The sequence below is a fragment of the Myripristis murdjan genome, chromosome 19 (genome assembly GCF_902150065.1).
Source record: "Myripristis murdjan chromosome 19, fMyrMur1.1, whole genome shotgun sequence".
Lineage (NCBI taxonomy): Eukaryota > Metazoa > Chordata > Actinopteri > Holocentriformes > Holocentridae > Myripristis > Myripristis murdjan.
In genome coordinates this window covers 12,406,315-12,422,975 of record NC_043998.1, presented here as the reverse complement: position 1 = coordinate 12,422,975, position 16,661 = coordinate 12,406,315, and the positions used below count along the sequence as shown (strand labels likewise).

The 16,661-nt window shown below is 41.8% G+C and overlaps 1 protein-coding gene across 5 annotated transcripts; it reads right to left on the bottom strand.

Moving 5' to 3' along the window:
- Window positions 1-4: 4 nt before the first annotated feature.
- On the bottom strand, window positions 5-15,765 carry LOC115377605 (epidermal growth factor receptor kinase substrate 8-like protein 1). Of its 5 annotated transcripts, none has more exons than XM_030077458.1 (20): window positions 15,668-15,765; window positions 14,409-14,464; window positions 14,136-14,294; window positions 13,128-13,277; window positions 12,892-12,974; window positions 10,472-10,584; window positions 10,089-10,144; window positions 9,851-9,980; window positions 9,529-9,617; window positions 9,356-9,430; window positions 7,459-7,607; window positions 6,570-6,714; window positions 5,714-5,718; window positions 3,456-3,527; window positions 3,267-3,369; window positions 2,486-2,611; window positions 2,250-2,388; window positions 1,591-1,756; window positions 1,168-1,300; window positions 5-537 (listed from the first exon to the last, which is right to left on the bottom strand). In XM_030077458.1, exons 2-20 carry the CDS (start codon window positions 14,436-14,438, stop codon window positions 451-453), a joined length of 2,010 nt encoding a protein of 669 aa, XP_029933318.1. In that variant the 5' UTR covers window positions 14,439-14,464; window positions 15,668-15,765; the 3' UTR covers window positions 5-450. The 5 variants fall into 5 exon arrangements, with proteins under 5 accessions (XP_029933318.1, XP_029933319.1, XP_029933320.1 ...); XM_030077459.1 differs by lacking the exon at window positions 5,714-5,718 and adding an exon at window positions 4,082-4,087 and having other exon boundaries at window positions 3,456-3,523; XM_030077460.1 differs by lacking the exon at window positions 5,714-5,718 and having other exon boundaries at window positions 3,456-3,526.
- Window positions 15,766-16,661: the final 896 nt, after the last annotated feature.

Here is a 16,661-nt window from a genome sequence, read left to right as displayed (position 1 = left end):
TGGGTATTGGCCCTTTCTTGTAAGGGTAAGATGCACAAGAGCTGGTGAGAAATCATAGGCTAGCTAGAATAATAAGACTTGTATTATACAAACAAAAGATAAATACATTCATTTAAGTTAGTCGTCACTATCAGGCAGAAGGAATACATGTCAACATTGTGTACAACACACATTAGGTCTTTCAAAATTAAAGTCATTTTTAATTTGCACTGTTACTGTGTCAAAAAGAATTTGATTCCAGATGCGAGGCTAAACACTTTGGATTTTAGATTAACGTCAGAAATGACGCACAGGATCATCTGATTTCATGGTCAAGGCCCTCAGGGGCAGATAGAGTCCTCTGGGGCAAAAAAAAAAAAAATCCAATCCAATATCTTTTATACTGGAATATTTGGGGATTCCAGAATAAGAAATAGTTTGTATGAAATCCATGATGTAGACTCCTGGATTTCATAATGTGCTGCTCTCCAGTTTCAGATCAACCTTCATTTTCTGTTTCTCCATTACTGCCTCCAATTCTGTGGCTTTTCGGGCATCCTATGGAAAATGGAGAAAAATCAAGACAAAGACAAAAACCTTGTTATTTTTTTTTTTACACCGAAGCAGCTGAGATCACCACGCACAGTTTCACATCTAAAACTTGTACAGGTTTAATTGGCCTGACACTCCCAAGTCCAGGGGGTTTCTGTATAATCACAAACAGCACGTTGTTAAACCTAAAACACGGCTACTTATCAAATATGTTAATAATTTCATTATGAAACCTGAATATGAAATTACTCTACTGGTCACTGGGAATGACATAGAAATAACCTTCCATGCCAGAGTGTAGCAGCACTGTAACCATCAATCCAGTAAGACTGCATTCAAACTGCAAGCAAACTATTTCTGTTTTGTGCTTGACTCAGCACACAAAAATGTGGTAGAAAAAAAGCATGAATGAATGAAATCAAAATCAAAAATAAATGAACAAAAAAGTAAAGTTTCCAGAGCTGTGTACGATTACATTAAAAGCCCACCAGTGCACTGCTATCACTTGTCTTTGCTCTGTCATCTGTGTCCCTGTCATGAACATTGTTGCAGGAGTTATTGCACAAGTATTATCACACAAGTAAACTGAGCCCCCTGGAGGTATTAAAAAAAAAAAAAAAAAAAAAAAAACACTACCTCCAGCAGTGCTTTCTGCACAGTGAGCTGGCTGTACACTCTGGCGCCCTCCTCAGGAATCACAGCACGGAGCTCCTCCTTGTTGAGGGAGAAGAGCTGGGCACCTGTCAGCACGCCCAGACACGACACCGTGCTGAGGAACACAAAACACATAGTGACAGATTATAAAATCACTGTAAAATATACTATCCTATAGTTTATTTAATCTGCACCATAATATAATTCCAATTGTTGAGCAGAAAATGTGCCTTGATACATAAAAACATCCCATGTACAGTAGCAGTGGCCTTTTCCAACTGCTCTAATTCATTCTCTATTGATTCACTGGTATGATGTTATTTTGTCATTCATTCAGGCGTACTGGTTGCCCTTCCAACATGAACTGAATGCGGTTAATCTGGTCTGTCAGATTAAGGCACTCACGGTTCGCTGAAGCCCTTCCCTCTGAGCCACTCGGCCACCTCGTCCGGAGGCGAGTCGTAGTCCAGGGGAACAGACGTGTCCGAGGAACGAGGGATGACCAGCGGTTTGTTCAGACCCGCCTTTCCATTGGTCAGCCTCTGGAGCAGCTCGTCATTCACCTGCATGACTGAGGAGGGAAGAGTCGATAGAGGTGATATAAATACCTTGGACTTTCACACTCCACTGACTAAATATGAATATCAGTGACAAGCATCACACAAGTGTTGGGCTTCAAACAGCCAAAGAGAACTTGGCTTTGGCTTTGGCTCATTTGTGCTTTTCTTTTCTACCGTTGACTCATCATACAAAGTAATTTTGCGCAGGAGACAGTCTAGAACAACAGTTTCCAAACCTTTCTATTTCTAGGACCCCAAAGGTCAGGGGAAGAAAACAAAACAGGCTAGTCAAACTATAATCAGTAGACATTATAATCAAAAAGTCATTCTCAGTTGTATTTATTCTCTTGTTTTTTTGACAATAAAGGGAGTAAAAAAGTTAAATTAATCCTCTTTTTGCTGGGGACCATCTGTAACCCTCTCAAGGACCCCTAGTGGTTCCCAGACATCAGTTTCTGAGCCGCTGGTCTAGAAAACTGTAGCTCCTTAGGCAATGTCTGGTACCTCTGTCTGTGTCCTCTGCGGCTGGTATATGTTGGCTGTAAGGCGGCAAGCTGCGTGGACGCTGGGGCGACGGGGCCTGTGGTGGAGTGGGAGGGCTGGGAGGGACCACAGAGGAAGTCAGGGGAGGTGGGGCTGGAGCCTGCGAATGTTGAGTGAAAAGGAAATAACATTCAAATATTTGTCGGTGAGAGAATACCCCCTGGCTTACAGGGTTTGTGTGTGTGTTTGCATGTTACCTTGGGAGGCTTGGTGTTGACCGGGCTGTCTATGTGAGCCACAGGCTCCAGGATGTTAAAGGGAACAAAGCCAACCTCGTTGAACCGATTACGACACTTCCACCAGCGCTTGGACGATTCAATCACCTGTCAAAGAGAGAGGCATCATTATAAATAAACATACCAGTGGGAGTATTGGAAATGTGAAAATATGTTTTCTATAATCCAGTACACTGTACCACTGCTAAAAACATTAATCATGTGGTGTTGAAGCCAGCGCCATGCTGTCAGAGCCTAAAACCCACCATTATCTATGCACACTTGAATCTTGCAAGATTGGTATGGTATTTGGTGTGGTGATTTACACTGCAAAAATATGACATGGGAATTTCTTTGAACATGTATAAATATGTTGAAACAAGACAGAACAAGGCAGATCGACCCACCAGTATCAGGAATATGGCATTTTAATTCAGAAATGTAGGATTATTTCATCCCACTGGCAGATTTTTCCACTTGTTTTAAGAAAAACAAGCTTTTAACACTGAATATGAGACTAAATGGCTTAATGATATTTTTGCAGTGTACAAGGGCGTTTCCTTTAGCTACATTTATACCTGCTCGGTCAGTGGTTGTTTTGGCAGGGAAATATGCACCCTGAACATGAATGTCTTGTAATTTCTGTGTAATGACACATGTTGTCATTACATTACATTACATTACATGTTGTCTCATTGGCTTATGCCCACAGTCTACATCCTGTGAATCAGACTATGGTACATGTGGTATTTGACAGCATTACCTCAAGTGTATCTCCCTGCAGCACTGACAGCTCACTGTTATTCCTGGCCACAAAGTCGTAACTGCAGCTGTAGAGTCTCTCTGGTAGAGGTGCGCTGCTGTCTCTGAGAGGAGAGGAAAAGGACGCTGTTATCATGCATTGTGGGTAAATCATATTTGTTGAGTTGTTTGGTCCTTGAGTGTGACCTACATTTCATCACTGATATGAGGGACAGGAGGTCTGACAAGCTGAGGTGGCGGCTGCTGCTGCTGCTGCTGCTGTGAGAACAGACAGAGAAATACAGACATACATGAACAAAGAAAGACACAGTGAGACACCAAAACATGTACACGTACAGAGAAAACTAGAGGGGGTCGATATGCAAGGCGAATGGACAAAATAATGGAAACAACACAAAATATAACACTTCATCACAATAAGAGAGGAATCTAACCCAGATCCAATAAGACCACTGCATGAAAACACTTGGACCTCTCAAAAACCATGGTAACAGATGCCGAGCATGCAGAGCTGCAGGGATCAATGGACTTAACAGGACAGTAGCTGGACACAAGAAAACTACAGCCTCAAAAGATAAAAGCTGGAGCCCTAGGCAGCAGACCTGATGAGCCACTTTTTATCTTTTATCTCTACACTGCACAGCCTCACATTTGGAAGAAGCTTTCAATCCAAAATGCAGCTGTTGCCAGATGTAATAATATGAGCAGCTATCTCACGGCAGTCACTGATCTCTGAGGCCATTACCTTGCACCTTGTAGTACAAACACTGTTCCTGCATGATGTTCCTGTACTGTAAGATCATGATGCCCCCAGACATGCTGCTAAACAAGTTGAAGAGTATTCTCATGAACGTCAGGATGTAGTCAAACACCTTCTCCCTTAATCCCTTAATACCTTCCATCCCTCAATAAACTCAAGGCTTTCCAACATCCCACTACACACAGTTCATTTATCTGGCACCACTGCAGGGAAGACAGACAGCATTGCTTTTGAACACCATCGATCACCTCATCAACCCTGTTAGAGTCCATACAACCACCTTATCGCCTCTTGTGGACAACAGCAAAGAAAACTCGGCTAACATCAGGTCATGTATCTGTCAGCTGCACACTGCCGTAACAACTGAAGAAACAGCCAGCAGACAGTATGAAGCCCTGCTGGACAGTTTTCGCCTGGTTGACACTGAAATGCTCAAGGAAGTGGTAATAACGCTCAAGTCCTCTACATGCACCCTTGACCCAATCCCAGCCTTCTTCTTGAAAAATGTTTTTAATCCCATGTCTGACAGTCAGGGTTTCCGCTACATGTAATTGATCGTGGCGCACCGCCACGGCTAAATAAAAGCCGCCACGGCTTGGGAATGATGTTTTTTTTTTTTTTTTTTTTCGGGTGTTAACACAATTTAAAGTATATTGTATGAATGACCTGTGAAAACGACCCTACATACACACATAGCATATATTTGCGCACATATACTTACTATGATCAGAGTTTTAAATGATAAATTAAATATCACGACATGTTACACTATGCCGCAATTAATTTTATTTTGAAAACGCACCGGAGTTATCACCCACCTGCTTTGTGCTACTGCTGTGCGCTCAAGAGTGGAGGCGGTAAAAAGCAGAGGGAGAGAACAGGGCGAGAGCAAGGTACCTAAGCAAGATTAAGTTTAATCCATTTTTTGTTCAAGCCTGTGAAAACGACCCTAATGTTATTAATGTTAACACTGCATTACGACCGACAGTAGGGCTGGGCGATATGGACCAAAAGTCATATCCTAATATATTTTGGCTCAATATCGATTTAAGATATATATCCCGATTTTTTTTCCTTAAAGTGAGAGCAAATGTTCAGTCATAGTCAAAGCCAAATATGACATGACGGGGCTGGAGCTTTTTCGGGTTGTGGATGGCTTGTGGCTGGGGCTTCTGCAGTGTTCCTGGTAGTATTTGGGGGGCAGGAGCTGCTTCAGGAACGTTCTCTGGCTCGGCCCTCTCACCTGCCATGTCTCCACTGAGAGGCCGAGTAGGAGGAAGGTTCCTGTAAAGTTACCGGGCGGCTGAGCGACCATGACCGGAGCATCAAAATGCGTGTTGTTAAAAAAGCCTGTTGTTAGCGTTAGCTAACGTCCGCTAAAGCTAACGTTAGCGTCCCTAAAAATGCCGACTAAAAGTGTGTTGTTACTGTTAGCTAACGTTAGCTAGCACGTTAGCGTTAGCTTGGTAGTGTTGGCCGTGTTGCTAGGCCTAGCGCCCGGCTGTTTGCTTCCTGTTGACACCACATCGCACCGAGAGTAAATCCAGTCAGCACCAAGTAAACCCCAAGCCCCATCCAGGTTTGGTTTTTCTCAATTTACCAAGTTCCACTCACTTTAAATTGTATTTATGTGTAGGTGAAGACAGACCTGAGGAACAGGCTGCAGGGGGACCATCTGGCAGCATGCATGCTGCTCAGCATCAATGGGCCACCTCTGGCTGAGTTGAACTACAATAGAGCCTTAGAGCTCTTTTTCCAAAAAAAAAAAGAAAGATGAAGTGGTCTCAGCCAGGCTGCACACTGCCAATAATACAGTCTTGCAATATGTAGCAATGTAAATAAAGTGTGTATTGGTCCGAACCAAACTCTGTGTTTCTGTTACATTCCAACACATTCTAGCCCCCCCCCCCCCCCCCCCCCCCCCCCCCCCCACACACACACACACACACACACACACACACACACACACACACACACTATGGTTGGCCGGGGGGGGGGGCTTCGTCCACCTCAGCACCACAGTTTCAAAAAATCCTGGGGGAAACCCTGACAGTTATAGCTACAGTTCTTAATCACTCCATGCAAGCCTTGATCCCTCGATAACCAGCAACTACAGATGAATCTCCAGACTTCCATTTTAAGTAAAATTTTAGAAACATTCATATATATTCAAACAATAAGTTGGAAATTTAGAAATAAAATCTTGGAAGTCTTGCTTGATATTAATCTTTAAGTGATGCAGACAACCATGGAGAAAAGTAAGGCACTCCGTCTTTGAATGAAGGAAAATAATCACTTATGATTTATGATCTTAATCTTAAGTCATAATCTCATTTTAGACAGCTAGTCATCTGTGAACTGCACTAACTGGTATGAGGTGCTACACAAATAAAGGTTGATTGATTGATTGATTGATTGATTGATTGATTGATTGATGCTGTTCTGATGCTGTCCCCTATATATGCGTTCACACACTCCTATCTGACCTGCTCGTCACTTCTACACAAGTGTGACTCACTCATGTTATACTCAGGTATTCCATACCTCCTGTTTTTCTCGGAGGGCTTCATGTTTGTGCTGTGACTCGACCGGATCCTCCCAAACCTGCCCGTCTGGCCTCGAGGCTTCTGGCTTCCAGCCGTCTGAGAACACTGGTGTGTACGGTGCGACGGGCCCTCTGAGCTGAGAGCTGGGAGACGAGAAGAAAGACTCACTTGTTCTCATCACTTTATCACTTTGCAGTGTAACCCAAAACCAGTGGCTGTAGTGAATAGATTTCAATTAAAACGGGTTTTTGAAGGCTTGTAGCAATGCAGATATTATGGTTTTGGAGTTGCCACTAGCCAGTATTTTTAACTACTGAATGAATTAAATTTGACCACTTTTATACCCCCAAATATCCCATAAAAATACAAATATTCAGTGTTTCTCACAGGATTTGTTCTTGAGAGAGTGGAAACCCATACTAGAGAAATTCTTTTTGGTTGTTAGCACCTCTTTAAAAGAAAAAAAATATATACTCCAGGTTTCATGAACTGTTTTACATAGTTTTTTTTTCAGTCATACTTGAAGTGGTCTATACTGACTGGCCAGTATTTGATATTTAATAAATGGACCAATATTTTAGGGAACCAATGTCACGGCCGAACACTAACTGTGAATTTAGTGATTACAGAAAGAAAAGAAAAAATGACAGTCAGTATTGAAGCTTTATCATGATTGTTTTTGTCAAAAGAGAGGTAGAAGTAATTGTCTCAGAGGAAGGCTGTAATCAGCTGGAAAAGGGTCAACCTTATTTATAACGTCAAATATTGACACTGCCACTTCATGTTTCTTTGATCTGCGACTGGCACGCTGCGGAAACCTTGTCACTGCAGTTAATGAGGCGCCAGGCAACGCCGACGACGATGATGATGATGGTGCTGTTACTGACCGAGGGAGCGTCCAGTTGGGGCCCAGGGAGGTCCACAGCTGCCTCTCCTCCTCGCTGAGGGTGCCTTGCAGCAGGTAGATGGCAGAGCTGGTCATGGCAGGGCTCGCCACCGAGGCTGCCAAGGCCGGCCCACCCGTCGTTTTCACCATCTGCACACACACAGATGAGATAATGTCAGCGCTGTCGAAATGCACAGCTGCTACAGTCTACAGTATTGTTGATTACTAGTGATTGATGGTTTCTTCATTGACATCTGCCATTTCAGTAAACCATGGGTTCAGTTACACACACAACAGTGGATTAATTCGGTTTTAATGGTGCTTTTTCCCTTTTGTTACAGCAATCAGCATGCATGCACAGACACACACTAAAATCTAATGGACACACCCAAGCACACACACTTAAACACACACTGTAACGCACACAGTCCCAGAGATATGACACTTCTATTTCTCATACCTTTCCTAATGTCAGCCTTTTTCCATACAGGCGTGTCACTATACACACACCAAACACACCCAGTCCACCTTTCATTATGTACTATGGGCTGATTTCTATCTCAATGGAAAACTTAAAGGCAATGTGGCTTTCATGTTACATCAAATTTCAAAAGGAACAAACCTGAAATTCACATGCGACACATGTTACTACACTGCAAAAAAATCTCTGTCTTCCCAAGCCGTTTAGTCTCATATTCAGCATTTAAAAAAAAAAAAAAAAAACTGCCGGTAGGATGAAATGATCCCACTTGTTACACTTGTTTCAGGAATTTTTCTGGGAACAAGTTTGAATATGTTGAAACAAGGCAGAGTGAAGCAGATCAGCCCACTAGGAACAAGAAAATGATACTTGATTCAATTCTGGAGAGAAGTTGATCAACACTAGAAATAAGTGGCATTATCTCATCCTACTGATTTTTCACAAAGAAAACAAAATTTTAAGAATGAATATGAGATTAAATGGCTTGCTAAGACAGAGGCTTTTCACAGTGCACTGATTTTCGTTTGAAATGTGTTATTATTCTGTGTGTATCTCTTCACACCTCAGTGTCAGGAGAAAACATCTTGGGTAAGGGAAGACAAAGAAGTCATCAAATGAAATCGTTATATATATTTAGAACCAGCAATTTCTGTGTGTAATTTTGTAAATCTCACACACACAGTGGTGGATCTTGGAAAACTCATGGAGTTCTATTTTGATAGATGAGAAATTCACAACAGCAGCCAAGGACAGCAGCTTGGCCTTCCTAGTACATATTCAGTCTCGGTCAAAGTGTTGTTTAAGTATGTTTTCAGACTGCATGCCTGCATGAAAACGGCAGAAACACTGCCACACAAACAAGCTCAGAGCAAACCCTGCATTTATCAGGTGTTTGGAGTTTCAATTCAGCCTGTCACACAAGGACCTGCCCTGTGTAAATACGGAGTGGCACTTGAGGTTCCTGACAACATTACTTAACTAAAGTGAGGCTGTGCCGTTATTTTGATACAACACATGGAGTCAGTCTTTTTTTTTTTAAACACATGAACAATATTGTCCAACTACTGACAAAGGGCAAAAAATGATAACAAATATAGTCTATAGCCAGTACAAAACAAATAGGATCAGATAAATTATTAAAATAGTCATAAAACAGTCCATCACCATGGCTGTGTCTAAATATTTTTCTATTCACCTTTATTCTCAGTTTATCCCCTCCCTGACAGTAATTAGTATGACATCACGGGATGTAGTGATTATCACAGGCGAGAGGTATTTTAAGACACGCTTCATGTCCCACCCTGGGTTTTTATGTGCTGTGCTATAAAAGACAAACCCTTGTGTTGACAGCAACAGCAACAACAGGTGTTGTCGCCCCCGCTGGTCAGGCTGGTGGCAATGTGACCGAGTGGCTCACCATATCCAGAGGTTTGAATACATGGTGCACAAGTTCTGCTGAGGAAGGGTTGGAGATAGCTGACTTCAGACGGGCCTGAGAGAAAGAGACAACGAGACAGAAGGAGAAATAAACTGCAGTGTAGCTTAGTAAGGTGATAAAATAAATGAAATGTCATCTAGTTAAATACACACCAGTAGGCTGAAGCAATATTTGAATTTCTGGAAGATATCAATGAATTCCTCCTCTGGTGGAGGGCGAGCCTTTGCAGTGAGTAGATCTTCTGTTATTGAGAAAAAGTGACACACACACACACACACACACACACACACACACACACACACACACACACACAAAATACAGATAAGAAAAGGCTGGCCCCAGTATTATCAGGCTCTATGGCCAAATGACAGATGTGTTATTTCAACCAGTGCTCTAAGTGAATCCAAGTTTCCCATCAGTACGAAATGATTTCCAGACTTCAACATTTCCCTCAAATCTTCTCGTCCGGTTTACCTTCAGCATTTTGCTTTTTGCTTTTCTTCTTCTTCTTCTTCCTCTGGTTCAGCACCGTGGCCGCCTCGGCTGCCTGCTGCAGCTTGGCCATGAAGTTCTCGATGTCGTCGAAACAGTGATTGAGGATCCCCTGAGGAGGAGGGAGAACCAGTTAGTTGTCTTATTCTGGTTTGAATTACAACCAGAGGTGAGTGAGAGGTAAAAAGAAAATGTGTGTCAAAGTGATGAGGAGGCGTACCACTTCCCTCTCCGCTCGCAGGAAGGAGGTGTCGGGCCCGCTGTTCACACCGTTCACTGTTGTGGACCAGACGAGAAGATTCAGCTCATCCATTTTCATTCATGGCCCTGGTATTTCCTGCATTTGGAATCACTGCCTCCTTCTAGCGCTGAACTCCCCCCCTCCAACACATACAATGTAATCTCTGTGCTCCTGAGAGCCTTTTACCTTAAATACCTCTCTGTGTGCCTCACTTCTCTCCTTCCCTTCTCCCAGCCCTCTCATCCCCGGCTTCCCTGACTTCAAGCACCTCCACAACAAAGCTATTTTGTTGACACGGCAAACATGTAATACCAGAGCACGCACAAGCATTCACCAGAAAATAAACAGCAGCATTTTCTTACCTCTGGGTCCTGGGTAAGGTGGAGGGTTGGCCGGTGGGGGGTTGGGAGCGTGTGGGATAGGGGGGTTTGGGATTTCGTAGGGGTCGATCATCCCTCCTGCACTCTGGGGAAGCCTGCAGGACAACAGGGGAGTTTGTTGGGTGATGTGAAAAGCAGCCAGCGCAGTAATCTGCACCTTAGCAGTGATTTAGTCTCATATTCAGTGTGAAACTGTTGTTTTTCCTCAAACAAGTGAAACAAAATCTGCCAGTGGGGTGAGATAATCCTATTTGTTTCCAATGCTAATCAGTTATGTTTCCAGATTTTTTTTAAATCAATTTCAAATTCTCAATCCTAGTGGGCTGGTCTGCTTTAATCTGCCTTGTTTCAACATATTTATGTAAAATATGTAAAATGAAAAATTCCTGGAACAAGTGAAAATGTGTTGGGAATGTCTCATCCCACTGATGTAATTTTTCATTTATTTTCACAAAATTTTGTTTTAATACTTAATATGAAACTAAGATTGAATTGTTTGAAGCCAGAGAATCAATAATGGCAGCCAGTGCTTCCTTGTAGGTGCAGCAGCACTGCTGATGACATCAGCCGTTCACTCAGCACCATCATGGGAAACATGTAAACATGAAAGTACAACACACCGAATCACCTTTTCAGATTGTCAGACTGGCTCATCGTCATTCTGTCCGTCTTAAGTGGATGCAACCTTGGTGACGAGTTACAACAGGACAGGATGTATTTGATCACTGAATCAATCTATTAAAGCTAGGCAATGCCTTGTAGTTTTAATATCACTATAAAAATACAGCAAACAATGGGATTTTGTTCACTTCTGACTAAATTTTGTACAAAAGGCAAAGTTTTAAACTATTTTTTCCTTTAAAATGTCAGCACATTGCAAAAATTATAATCTTTACAAGACATTTTGTCTAATATTCAATCTTAAAATCTTATTTTTCTTAAAACAAGTGAAAAAATCTTCTAGTGGGATGAGATAATCACAATTATTTCCAGTGCAGTTTCTTTAAAACATGTTGAACCAAGGCTGGAGAGGGCACATCAGCCCATTGGTATCAAGAAAATCATACTTGACTTGTAAAACCTGCCTGAAACGAGCTAATTAATAATGAAAACATGCAGGATTATTCTCATTCCACTGAATATGAGATTCAGTGACTTGTAAACATGGATATTATTTGCAGTGCAGCAAAAGTTAAATACCACAGAACAGCAAGGACATGTACCAGTCTAGGTCAGAACTTTGGCTGACATTGGTATGTTTACCCACCCTTTCATGCACATTTATCCAAACACCTCAGGTTACACACTCGCTCACACTTTGCCGCTGTTAAACTGCACTGCTACAGGTGTATCTTCAAAAAAAAAAAAAAAAAACGCAGGTTACCTTACCAACAATGTCTGTTCTTTTCACGTCCAATAATGCAAGTGTTTGTGAGCAGTAATCCGTTCAGGCCCTGAGCCGGCGCCCCGCCATCATCATCCCTGTCCTCTCTCTCCTTTCTGTCACAATGGCCTTGCTCTCTCTGTCACACCTTCTTAAGTTATGTAGAAACCGGTAAAACCAGTCTTCCCTCTCCCACTCTCTCTCTCTCTCTCTCTCAGCTGTTAACTCTCTCTCTCTCTCTCTCTCTCTCTCTCTCTCTCTCTCTCTCTCTCTCTCGCTCTCTCTCTCTCTCTCTCTCTCTCTCTCTCTCTCTCTCTCTCTCTCTCTCTCTCTCAGGCAGGTGGATGGTGTCACCGGGCTGCTTTGATTTGGCAGAAACCAAGAGATAATGGTGAACAGTGGGAAATGGGATCGAGGTACAATGTACCACGTGTGCTTGTTTGTATCTTTGTTTGTATATCAACCTCTATCGCTCTCTAAAACACCGAGACATTTGCATGAATGCACATGATACAAACAGACACAGACACATACACACACGCACACTGAACTGTCTAACACAGGCGGTTTCAAACTTTATCACGCTACAGATCCAAAAGTTGAATTTTATTTGGCCACCAACACCAATTTAAAGCAACTTTGCCAGAGGAACCTGGATATGGAAAGATATTTTGGTTTGTGTTAAGTCTTAAATTGTTCACTGATACTTTTTTGTACCTTAATTTCTAGTGAATTAATTATGGTGAAATGAAACTGAATAAACTCATTTTGCCGAGGAGATTAAGAGAAGATTAAGATTAAGAGAAAACCTCAGTTATAAGCTCAGTTTTTGCTTTGTTTACGTCCAGCAAATTTTGGTTTCAGGCCATTATCAGAATCATTCCCATGTCTCTTCACAGATTCACTAGAAGGAAGGCAACTTGTAGTTTTTGGCAGAGAACTGAACCAGAGAAAGGTTTTGCAAGAGGTGCATTCATTGCTCTACAAAGCGTCACTAAGGCTGTGATGTTCACCGTACCTGAGGGCGGCGGGGAGCTGCCTGCCCCTGTTGGAGGAGGAGCCGGAAACCACGCCTGTGATGTCATTGCAAATGTGTTCAGCCTGCAAGAACAAGCAGCACGGTGAGCCGGGATCAACTAGTCAAACCTGAACCAGCCTGACAGTTTGACAGGCTTACAGCTTGTGTTATGGCACATCACACCAGAAAATACAGGCTCACACAACACAATGAGATGTCACTCAGGTGTTACTCACGCTCACAGTCTCACAGTTGAAGAAGTGAATGTCTGGTTTCTTCTGATCTTCACTCCGGCAGACGAGCAGGAGGAGGGACGGGAAGCGTTTTTCTGTGTGAATGGCTTCGCAGCGATACACGGATGTGACAGAGTATCTCTCCAGCTCGTCCTGCATGAGTCCATGACAATGAAGGCCGTTATCTAAGCTCATTGCAACACCATTTCCCTGTCAGACACACTATCGGTGCATTGATTGTGAATTCAACTGTGTCACTTAATCTGCTAAATGAAGTAAATAAAATGAATTGCTCCTTCTTCAGCCTGAATCAGTATGGAACAAATCGAATTGTTTGTGACTCTTAAAGAGAAGAAGGCGGCCTAATGCTGATGTGATTTATCTTCTGACTTCTGTGAATTGCAATTTTTTTTGTCAATGATGTTTTTACTTAAACAAAATAATGTTAAATTAACTATATTGTTGATTTTTTTTTTTTTTTTTTTTTTTTTACATTTTTCCCCATCCTAAAAGGTCATTCAGTCTCATAATTCAGTGGCTGAAGTCAGATGAGATAATCGTACGTTTCCAAATCTGATAAACTTCTTCTCTTCTCTTCTTCTTTTTTTTTTTTTTTTTATTAAGTGTCATTTTCTTGATTCTAGTGTGCTGACCTGCCTTATTTTATTTTATCTTTTTATTTATTTTAACATCTGAGACAAGTGAAACCGCACTGGAAGCAAGTGAGATTATCTCATCTCTCTAGCAGATTTTTTTCACTTGTTTAAAAAAAACCCAGATTTTTAAACAGAGAACATGAGACATAATGACCTATGAAGAGGGATATTTTTGCAGCGTGTTAAATGGATGTAAAATTTTGCAAAGTAGTGAATTAAACTGCTGACTTCAATCAGGGTTTACAAACTTTAATCAAATTGAACTGTTGCAAAAAAAAAGCTAATTCTTTCACCCATCTGGATTAATTTAGTTGATGACACCGTTTCTACATTCATATCAGTCTTCTGCCCTGACCTGGCTCTGTACGTCTCGCAGTAAAATGGCCTCTGGTCCCACTTCCACGATCATCTGTTGGCTCCACAGTTTATTGGCCTGAGCCAGCAAGGAGAGACGTGACTGGGCCTCCTCCACGCTCTTCACCTCCCCACCCTGGAGTGAAAATGTCAACAGGTGCTGCACAGGGGAACAAAGAAGTACAGGATGAGAAAGAGAACAAAATATCTTCATTCCAGAGTAAATGACGTTGGGCTAGCGTATCATTGAAGAATCTGCGGCCAGAGCACTCACATTGACGAGATACCGTGAGATGTTTGCCATCTTTTGTCCGCTAGTGTCTCCCGCCTCTGCAGAACGTGGGGAGAAAATGTTGGAGAAATGTTTTGAGGAAGAATGGCAGAGGAATGGACAGGATCATCATCATCATCATCATCAGTCTCACTGACAAAATTTAGCCAAAAGACCTTTGATCCACTCACAGATGCAGACCATTCATCTGCTGGTGACTACCACTGCTTAGTCATTTTAAGGCAGAAACCTAATCTCAGCTATTTTTCCACTACTCAAACACAGCAAACCCTTGGCCAATAGCCAAGAAATTAAAGTTGACATCCTCATTTACATTTTCCTCTCCTCTGTTTCAGTCTCCATCAGCCTATCCCTCTCTGTGTTTACCTCAGTAACCTGGGACTACGCTGTGACTGAGCCACCCAACCAGTCTGACCACAGTACACTGTTGTATCTCTACCGCTGATCTCTCTGCTCCCTGGTGGCCATCAGCGCCGGAATCAATGATACCAAGGAAATGTGAAGCGGTTTCACACAAATGTCTGGTATCACACACTTGTCTTCACGTCTAGTTTCATCAAACCATCCCTACCTAAATTAGTCTTTGATACACTCGGTGCTGCAGCTGGCATGGTACTCACTGTGTTATATTTACAAATAAAATCGGATAATTTAGAGTTAAGAAAACAAGCCTGGCTATTTGTGAACACTATCTCTCTGTAGTGATTTTTTTAAAAACAAAATATGAGCTCAACTCATTCCAAAATCCTACAGCACTCATGTTGCTGTACACATTGCAGCCACTCGCTGCTTGCATTAAAACACACACACACACACACACACACACACACACACACACACACACAAACACTTCATATGTGATGTGACTGTTACAACAGAATTCAGGAGTGGATGGAAAGTCAAACTATTTCCCAAAATAATTTTAATAGAGACATAAGCTATAATAAGATTCAATGAAGCGCATATGACCTTTCCAAGAAATCTACATCAGCACGCTTTAATGAAATTTCAGATCATAGAAAATATTGCCATTGTGTTTAGACTGACTCATGTAGCTTGACAAATCTCTGCCTCCTCTCCTAGTCTCCATGTGCGTTGCACTCATACATCAATCATCACATGATACTTACCTTTCTGTGTATAGGCTAATACATTTCCTCAAGCCAAAGTCAGGAGTATTAAAGTCATAAATACAAATACAAAGACTGGTGATTGGAAATTAGTGTTTTTGGTCAACTCACCAACACTCGGGCTCCTGAGGTATGTCCACAGATGTGTATGGGTGTGTTTCCTGTTTAGATCTGCAGTAAAAGCCCGTCCGGTGTTTTAGTGTGACTGCAGGTGTGTTATTCTTGACTTTCCTTCTCTTTGGCATTAAAAGCTTTTTCTCAGCAGGGGTGTGTCACCTTGCACAGGCCCGCCCCTTCCACCACTCACCTTAGAGATAAGAGATAATAAGTGTTTACTCTCTCTCTCTCTCTCTCTCTCTCTCTCTCTCTCTCTCTCTCTCTCTCTCTCCCTCTCCCTCTCTCTCTCTTTCTCATGCACACACATTAGAGCCAAATTTGAGGGAATTTGCACTAGAGACTTGTATAGGCATGTTCCAATAAATTAGGCTGGCTTTACACAGTGCTGCTTTTATGTAATTAGTTTCAGGTTACCAATGAAGTTTTTGCTGTTTATATGACACCAAACCCACATGGGACGCTCCAGTTGTTGATGTAATCCTGTTTCATGAATTTCATTGGATGGTTCTCTTATGGGACTCCAAAACAGCCAACCTAGCCCTACCAACTGCTATGATACACGAAACTTATTCATTTTTACCTGCAAACACACCACACTTCTTAATAAGGTCTTAATTTCAAGATTGAGCCAGTTAATGTCACATGACTGAAATCAAATAAATTTTAAAATCACAGCATATTTCAAGGGTATGTCAGTGTTTGCTGTTAATAGGATCAATTCATTTTATTTATAGGGGATGATATTTCATATTATATAGCATTTCAGGGATAACTGAAAACATATTTAAAAATGCCTTAATAGTGGACTGAAAATCTTATTCTCCATTAAGGTATAAAGTCATGATTTTATGTTTTAAGTGGTATTTCAGGGACAAATTCAGGAATAGCACCATAAAATGTATCAAATTAAGGTAAAACCAAGGAGGAAGCCATAACTCCTGATTTACTGTTTCAAGAATTAAGTAATTACCTATTCAAAATACATACA